This window comes from Cucurbita maxima, unplaced genomic scaffold, assembly GCF_002738345.1.
Source record: "Cucurbita maxima cultivar Rimu unplaced genomic scaffold, Cmax_1.0 Cma_Scf00132, whole genome shotgun sequence".
Taxonomy (NCBI): domain Eukaryota; kingdom Viridiplantae; phylum Streptophyta; class Magnoliopsida; order Cucurbitales; family Cucurbitaceae; genus Cucurbita; species Cucurbita maxima.
In genome coordinates this window covers 180,676-190,109 of record NW_019272148.1, presented here as the reverse complement: position 1 = coordinate 190,109, position 9,434 = coordinate 180,676, and the positions used below count along the sequence as shown (strand labels likewise).

General features: G+C 36.9%; 1 protein-coding gene across 1 annotated transcript; it reads left to right on the top strand.

Annotated features, from left to right (window-relative positions):
- Nucleotides 1-2,758: 2,758 nt before the first annotated feature.
- On the top strand, nt 2,759-6,250 carry LOC111473561 (cytochrome P450 CYP72A219-like). The gene is made up of 5 exons (XM_023119035.1): nt 2,759-3,101; nt 3,185-3,402; nt 4,033-4,277; nt 5,271-5,655; nt 5,735-6,250. Exons 1-5 carry the CDS (start codon nt 2,819-2,821, stop codon nt 6,158-6,160), a joined length of 1,557 nt encoding a protein of 518 aa, XP_022974803.1. The 5' UTR covers nt 2,759-2,818; the 3' UTR covers nt 6,161-6,250.
- Nucleotides 6,251-9,434: the final 3,184 nt, after the last annotated feature.

Here is a 9,434-nt window from a genome sequence, read left to right as displayed (position 1 = left end):
TCCTTGTAAATGGNTGTTGGTATTTTTTTTTTTTTTTTTTTTTTTTTTTTTTTTTTTTTTTTTTTTTTTTTTGTTGTTGTTGTTGTTGTTGTAGGAACCACGGAATGCATCTTGTATTTTGGATTTGTGAGTTGGTTGAGGAGAGATTGTATTCTGGATTTTTTTTATCGGGTCGTTACAAGAACGATCATTATGTTTATCGTAATGCACCTATGGCGGTTGTTATTGGTGTCCGCCATCAACAACTACCAGAGAATGCTCGCCCGACCAGAAAGGGGCCCCGGAGGTATGCAAGCTGACTGGTGGGTCCATACTCGTATATGTAGACTGTGTGTAGGAAAGTACACATCTAAATTACCCATTTAAGATAGACTATTATGATAGGTTTCATTCATGAAATTATATGTGGTTGCACATTGAGAATTTCTTAAAATATTCTAGCAACATGCTACTCTCAGTTTCAGGTAAAGACAAAACTCCCCTATGTGGTTGATACCAACCATGACACATTTCATAATTTCAATTATTAGATTATATGATATGAACCACTTCAATGACGATGTGAAGAAAAAGTTGTCAAAATTATCAAAAGATGTTTCAATGCATGCCACATTGAAGAAGAGTGAAGTTTGATTGTTATAAATTTTGGGTGGGTTACAATTTAGAGTTTTTAGGACTTTTTATTTACTTTATGTTGCAATTACATAATGGTTAATTATGACCATTAAGTATGAATGTTACAATTCTTGGAATGCCTAGTAGTTTCATTTTGAGGCTAAATAAAGCCATGTATGTTGTATTTGTAAGAGACTTGGAAAATATAGTAAAAGAAGCATTTGTGCTTTTCTTTAACCAATAACTAGTTTCTTTGCAATTCTATGTAGTTTAGGTTGCATGTAGAATCACTCAAGCTCGACATGATCAATCTTGTTTGTGGAGTGATTCGAATCTCAAACAAGTGTTCTTGCCTTGAGATATTTGATCAACAAGAATCATTCAAGCTAGACGTGATCGATCTTGCTTGTGGAGTGATTCGAATCTCAAACAATGTTCTTGCCTTGAGATATTCGATCAACAAGGTAATCCGAATCTTACTTCCCTTGTAACGATTTCTTATCTTATCATTATATGTTAGTATAGGTGAGTTGCATTTTCATTTAGTAGAGCATATAGGGGTATTATAAGGTATTTTTACTTTATGTTATTTCTTGTTTATTTCAACTTGCATTATTGTATTTAAGGACCTTAGAAGTGAGAGGTAAGAATAAGGTCATATTTTTATTATAAAGTTTGAATTAAGTATTTCCCCTTATATAATAATTATAAACAAAATTTAGGGTCATGAAGTAAAAGAGTAATAAGCCCAGCCACAAAGGTGCCAATAAAAATAGGCCACACAGACTTTTATCCTTATCTTCTTTCTAAATGTATTTATTTGATAACGTGATTACAACCACCAAACAAAATACCTAAAGCTAATATGTAATTGAATTCCCTACAAAAGATGTTCACGCAAGCTAGCCTTATTGGATTGGAATTGGTTCTATTATAGCCTCATTAATTGATGTATAAAATTATGTCCAAAAAAAGATAAATTTACCAGAAATATTAAAATATATATTTTACACGAAAATTGAAATATTGAAAAATAATTATTCTTAAAAAGAAGTAAAATTTAATAGATTCAGTACGATCAATTACACAAAATAAGAAACGTCACCTCTTACACGGAAGGTATATAAATTATGTGACTTAAACATAAAAAATAAAAATTTAAGAGACAGGATCATGCTATGCTATATATGACTAGTGTGAGACCCCACATCAGTTGTAGTGGAGGACGAAACACCCTTTATAAGAGGTAGAAATCTCTCCCTAAAAAGGCATTATAAAAACTTTGAGGGAAAGATCGAAAGGGAAAGCCCAAAGAGGACACGTGAAAATCTCTCTCTAACAAGCTCGTTTTAAAAACTTGAGGGAAAGATCGAAAGGGAAAGCCCAAAGAGGACGTGTGGAAACCTCTCCCTAACAGACACATTTTAAAAACCGAGGGAAAGATCGAAAGGAAAAGTTCAAAGAGGACAATATCTGCTAGCGGTGGGCTTGGACCATTACAAATGGTATCAAAGTCAAACACCAGGCGATGTGCCAACGAGGAGGTTGTTCTCCGAAGGGGTAGGCACGAGGCAGTGTGCCAGTAAGGACGCTAGGCCCCGAGGGGGTGGTTTGGTAGGGTCCCATATCGATTGGAGAAAGGAAAAGTGTCAGCAAGGATGTTGGACCTCGAAGGGGGATGGTTTGGTAGAGGTCCCACATCGATTGGAGAAATGAACAAATGTCAGTGAGGACGTTGGACCCCAAAGGGGGTGGATTGTGAGATCCCACGTCGGTTGGGGTGGAGAACGAAACACCATTTATTATAAGGGTGTGGAAACTCTACCTAGTATGCGCATTTTAAAAATTTTGAGGGGAAGTCTGAAAGGGAAAGCAAACCTAAAGAGAAAAATATCTATTAGCGGTGGGCCTGAGCCATTACAACTAGTCTTGATAGCAAGCAAGCTCATGGGTAGACACGAATGGTTCCCGCGTGCATAAGCATACAACATATGCCTAATAGACCACAAAATTGAAAACTCAAAATTAATTCAACTTCAAATATGTCGATATTAAACTCGACTTAGTTGGAGAAAGTTGTAATTTCACGAATCAAATTTGTTTGCATGCACTTTCGTTTGGTTATAAATTAGCAAACACAAGTCCTCCATCCTTCCATAGCTAATAATTGAAGCTCAAAACTCAGAAATCTGTCTGTATTTAGATGGAGATATTGGGGAGTATTAGGGATTCCATTTGGGCGGTGGCTGTGGTGTGTTTAGCCGTATGGGGATGGAGATTTTTGAACTGGATTTGGCTGAGGCCCAAGAAGCTTGAGAGGTGCCTCAGAAAGCAAGGATTCGCCGGAAATCCTTACCGGCTTCTCACCGGCGACATGAAGGACATAGCCGCCATGAGGGAGCAGGCCATATCCAGCCCCATGAACTTCTCCCATGATATTGCTCCACGTGTCATCCCCTCCATAAATCATACCTTCCACAAATATGGTATGTCGTGTTTGTTTGTTTTTATCAAATTTAGGTGTTTAATTATTCTCTAAGTGTTTGTTTGTTGTTTGTATTAAATATAGGAAAGAATTCATTCATGTGGATTGGACCATATCCAAGAGTGCACATCATGGACCCTGATCAACTCAAAGCTGCATTCTCTTTAATGCATGATGTTCAAAAACCGTCTATCAACCCTCTTTCAAGGTTGCTTTTCGATGGACTCACTGATCATGAAGGACCCAAATGGGTTAAGCATAGAAAGATAATCAATCCAGCCTTTCATTTCAAACAATTGAAGGTATGCTTTCTTCTTGTAATAAGAGTCCTCGCTAGCACTCGTTCATCTCTTTAATTAATGTGAGATCTCACAATTCACTCCCTTTGAGGTCCAACGTTCTCGCTGGCACTCGTTCCTCTCTCTAATCGATGTGAGTTCTCACAATTCACTCCCTTCAAAGACAGCATCCTTGTTGGTACAATGGCCGATGTTTGGCTCTAATACTATCTGTAATAACCCAAATTCCCACTAGCATATATTGTTTTTTTTTTGGGGGGGGCTTGTCCTTTCGGGTTTTCCCTCCAGATTTTTAAAACGCATCTGTTAGGGAGAGGTTTCTATACCCTTGTAAACACGTTTGCTTGTGAGATCTCACATCGGTTGAGGAGGAGAACGATATCTACTAGCAGACGCGTTATAGAAACTTTGAAGGGAAACTCGAAAGTAAAAGCGGAAAAAGGACAATATCTGGTAGCGGTGGAGTTTGGCTATAATGAGATGATACATGACTATCCAACTAACCATGTTAGATTGGTTTAAAAGTAGATTTAGAAGTTAGGCGCAATTTCAAAAACTTCTATATTGTACTTTGAGCAACAATATTTTTGGGAGTCTAATTGTTCATATATATGGTTAAATTGCTATATACAGGACATGGTGCCTGCAATGTGTGAGAGTTGCACTGAGATGATTAGGAAATGGGAAGAAGTGGTCTCAAAAGATGAATATTATGAATTGGATGTGATGCCTCATTTGGGAAACTTGGCCGCTGATGTGATTTCTCGAACAGCATTTGGAAGCAGCTATGAAGAAGGAAAAATGATCTTTATACGTCTAAAACAACTTATCAATCTAGTCGTTAAAGCTACATCTACGGTTTACATACCCGGATGGAGGTGAAGTCATGCACAATTCAATTCAATTTAGACATGAATACGAGTCTTTTTTAGGTTTTTTCTTTCGGACGTCTGCTCGAGGGTTTTAAAATTAGGAACAGAGTTCCACACTCTTATAAAGAATTCTTCGTTCCCCTCTCCAATCGATGTGGGATCTCACAATCCACCCATTCCTCGCTCCAATCGACGTGGGATCTCACAATCCACTCCTTTCGAGAACCAGCATCCTTGTTGGCACTTGTTACTTTCTCCAACCGATGTGGAATCTAATAATTCACCTCTTTCGGGGCTCAGCATCCTCGTTGGCACTCATTCCTCTCTTCAATTGATGTGGGATCTCACAATACACCACCTTCAGAGTCCAGCATTCTCGTTGGCATACCACCCGGTGTCCACCCTTCTTCAAGGCCCAACATCCTCGTTGGCACACCGCCCGATGTCCACACTTCTTCAGGGTCCAACATACTTGCTGGCACTCGTTCCTCTTTTCAACCAATGTGGAATCTAATAATCCACCCTCTTGGGGCCGAGCATCTTCGCTAACACTCGTTCCTCTCTCCAATCAATGTGAGATCTCACAATCCACTCTCTTCAGGGCCTAGCATCCGTTGGCACACCGCCCGGTGTCTACCCTTCTTCGAGGCTCATCATCTTCATTGGCACACCGCCTAGTGTCTGGCTTAGATACCATTTTTAACCGCTCAAGCCCACCATTAGCCAATATTTTCCTCTTTAAGCTTTTCCTTTTAGGTTTCCCCTCAAAAATTTTAAAACGCGTCGGCTAGTAAGAGGTTTTCAACACTTATAAAAATAAATGTTTCGTTTTCCTCTCCAACCAATCTAGGATCTAACAATCCACGCCCTTTGGAGCCCGCGTCCTCGCTGGTTCTCATTTCTATCTCCTAAGTACGCTGATTCTCATTTCTCTCTCCAATATATATAGCATCTTATTTAGGAAATTTCATATAACATCTCATTATAATGTTTGTGCAGGTTTGTACCAACCAAGTCGAACAATATAATGAAAAAGATAAGCAAAGAATTAAAAACGTTGCTCATGGATGTTATCAACAAAAGGCAAAGGGCTATGATGGCAGGTGAAGCTATGCATAATGATCTATTAAGCATCCTCTTACAATCAAATTTGAAAGAAATTCTAGAGCATGGAAACAACGATGTCGGAATGAGTATCGAAGACATAGTAGACGAGTGTAGAGTTTTTTACCTTGCTGGCCAAGAAACCACAGCAATGCTACTAGTTTGGACAATGGTTTTATTGAGCTCATACACAAGATGGCAAGATCTAGCAAGAGAAGAGGTCCTACAAGTGTTTGGTAACAACAAACCAGATTTTGATGGTTTAAATCGCCTAAAAATTGTGAGGAACACTCTCTTCCATGTACTTTCATTTTTATTTTATTTTATTCGTTAAACTTTATCATATTCTCAACATTTAGGTTACTATGATATTGAATGAAGTCTTGAGATTATACCCACCACCAGCCTTGATTTCTCGTCTAGTTCAAAACGAAATAAAGCTTGGAAAATTGAGTTTTCCAGCGGGAGTGATGCTGAGTTTTCCAATTATTCTTATCCATCGTGATAAGAATCTATGGGGTGATGATGCAAATGAGTTTAATCCCGATAGATTTGCTGAGGGAGTTTCAAAAGCGACACAAAATCAAGCTGGGTTCTTCCCGTTTGGATGGGGTCCTCGCATATGCATCGGACAGAACTTTGCCATAATTGAGGCCAAAATTGCTCTATCCATGATTCTACAACACTTTTCTTTTGAGCTTTCTTCGTCTTATAAGCATGCTCCAACATCCAATTTAACTACTAGACCTCAACATGGAGCTCATATCATGCTACTTAAACTTTAGTCATGTAAACAATGTTGAATGTTGGGATATGAAGTCTGATGACTATTTATAGTAAAGATCTGGTGAGATATACGTTATATATTTTGTAAAGATCTCATATATATATATATATATGGTAGATATTTCATATCGGGTAGAGATATATATGGCAGATATTTCATATCGAGTAGAGATATATATGATAGATATTTTATATCGAGCAGAGATATATATGGTGTATATATATATATATATATATCCTATTAGGCAGGGCTTCTAAAATGTATTTTCTTCCTTCTCTGTAGTATTCGGTGTACAATAAAACATTTAGCCAATATTCCTCCTTAAATTTTTTCTCTCTTGTATTTTGTGTTCATCTTGATGAGTGTGTGCATTGTTGTGTGATCCGAACAACTGGTACTAGAGCTAGGCGAGATTCACCATGATTAGAGAAGTGGAGAGTTCAAAGATTGGAATTGAGAAGTTTGATGCGATTTCGGTTTCTGGAAGATGTAGATTTAAGATTGATTATACCAGAAAGATCTTTATGAACCCTCTGTTGGGGTGAAACTGGATACTATGACCACAGAGCAGTAGAAGCTTAAGGATCGTTAGGCCTTAGGGTTGATCCGATTGACGCTGTCTAGAAACATGTCATTTCAAGGAGAAAACAACATCAGATTTGTTGAAGGCACTGTCGAGCATGTACGAAAACCCATCGACTATGAACAAGGTGTATTTGATGTGGAGACAGTTCAATTTACAAATGTTTGAAGGTGGATCTATTATTGATCATATAAACGAATTCAATATGATTGTAAGTCAACTGAGTTCGATGGAAATTAATTTTGAATATGAAATGAAGACACTGATTTTGATGTCATCATTACCAGAGCCGTAGAATAATGTTGTTGTCGTTGATCAACAGCTCTCGAGGATTTGAGAAACTAAAGTTTGATGAAATCCGAGATGTAGTTCTCAGCGAAAGTATTTGCAAATGAGAAATTGAAGATTCATCCAGCAGTGTGGTTGGTACTGACCATAGTGGAAGAAGTAAATCGAATGGCTCAAACATAGGTCAATCAAAATCAAAGAACCGTGAAAATTTTCCAAACAGACCAAACGTGACGTGTTGGAGTTACGGAGAAAAATGTCACTTTTGGATAGATTGTACAAAACCAAGGAGGGAGCAGAATCACAAATCAAAAGAGGATGATTCTATAAATTCAGCATAAGATATTGGAGATGCTCTAGTTCTTAGCATGGACACTCAGATTGAATCTTGGGTTTTGGATTCAGTTACATCTTTTCATTCGTCTCCAAATAAAGAACTATTTCAGAATTTCAAGTTTGGAAATTTCATGAAGGTATATCTGGCCGACAACAAAGATTTGAAGATTGAAAGAGAAGGGGATGTATGCATAAATTGATGGTGTTATTATAACACGCAATTTGAATCTTAGGCACTCTAATCACATCAATTATAGTAAATTAGCTAGCATGTTCAAAAGCATTAAAACTCAATGAGTTTGAATACTAACTTTTTGTAGTTCACATTCCTTTTTCCTCACGGACCAGTTTTGAACCACCACTAGTGTCTTCCCCACTATTCTCCGACCTTAGAACGAGATTGTGGAATTTGGTGAGTGACTAAACATTGATAGGAATTTAGTATATGTAAAGAGAGTTTTGAGAGATTTTCTCAAAGTTTTTTAAGAAGAATTTCCAAGTAACTTGATCGCTCTATTTATAGAGTTATATTTGCATGTTCATGCAAATTTGAGATTACCAAATTTTGACACTCAAAAATCCACTCAAATTTGTCAAATTTGTGGGATTATGTGGCAAACATGCAAGTCTAGTTAAACCATATATTGACACTCAATATTCCACTCACTCAAACATGGATTTTTCATTAAATGAAGTCAACATTTTGACTTTTTTTTATTTTAATTCAACAATTAATTTAAATAATTAATTTCAAATCAAAATAATATTAAAGGATTAATTAAATAATTTAATTAATATTTAACATTAAATCAAATCTCAATCCCAATCCATTGTCGCACATGGATTATGAATCCTTATTCATAATTAAAATATTTAAATCTTATTTAAATATCTTCAATTCTCTCTTTTTGTTTAATTCATAATTAAAACAATTTTAAATATATAGTATATATTTAGCATATATTCCCTAATTTAATTAGAACACTTCAAACTCACTTGTTCGAACTCACTTGTCATACTGTTCTAAGGTTTAGTCCGATATGAGCTAGTAGGGGGACCTAATGGACCTACAGATCATGGGCTCCAACAATTCAAGATTAACCGGCTAAACTCAATAACCTTGTTAACCAACATTCGTGAACTACTAGGACACTCCACTATAGCCTAGTAGTTGCACTCCCCTCACTATAGATATATTTTTGTCCGTTTGCTATAACCATGATTAGTAAGTCGATCCTTCATAGGTTGTTCGTAACTAGAGCTGGGTCAATTTGCTGTTTTACCCCTAAAGTTACTTCTTGTTCCTTAAGATCCATTGATCCTCTAATGAACAATTGGTTTGTGGTCCAACCACCAAACCAAATCCCTCTCGGGCCAATGAGAGGGTGGGGTCCCTTGTTCAAGACTTGGAGTCAGTACATAAGGGAACAATCTCTCTTCTATCCCTAAAAGTGGGTAGGAGTGAATTCCATCTTGCACCCCACGTCCCCAACCATTTACCCAGTCTTATCCCTGAAATCGGAGGCCTATTGAGTCGGCGAACTTGAGTCAGTCTCACCCATGCAAATCTAAGGATAATTCCGAATAAACAGGAGTTCATGGTTAGCTCAGGATTAAGATCGAGTTACCTAGGTCATCGAATGAAAAGAAAATCAGTCTCAACAGTAAACGACATTATAAAGTGAGAGTGATTTTCTTCATGGTCCGATCTTATGCAATACTCATTGCATAGGACGCTCTCACTCACATGTCTCCACATGTACAATTTTAGTGATCACATTGTTTATATCATATACAAAAGTGGGCCGCATGCATAGTGTCCCCAGAATAAGGTACTTAGCCTTATCCCTGCACTATAGATCATTTTGACTATATATTTGAACTTGATCCACTCTTATGTCTCTACATATAGTTCAAGTAATCATATTATAGCTAGAGTGTTCTTAGTGTATTGAATTTAGATTAATGATCGTAAAATTCACTTTATTCAATAACAATATTTACTGAATAAACATGAATAATAACTTTATTGAAAACAGAATATGTTTTTGTTTACAAACTATGA

Bases quoted from the DNA above. Each gene is read 5' to 3' on its own strand.
- LOC111473561 (XM_023119035.1), top strand. From the start codon at position 2,819: ATGGAGATATTGGGGAGTATTAGGGATTCCATTTGGGCGGTGGCTGTG. The intron at 3,102-3,184 runs GTATGTCGTGTT...TATTAAATATAG, and splicing joins TCATACCTTCCACAAATATG to GAAAGAATTCATTCATGTGG. The intron at 5,656-5,734 runs GTGAGGAACACT...CTCAACATTTAG, and splicing joins GTTTAAATCGCCTAAAAATT to GTTACTATGATATTGAATGA.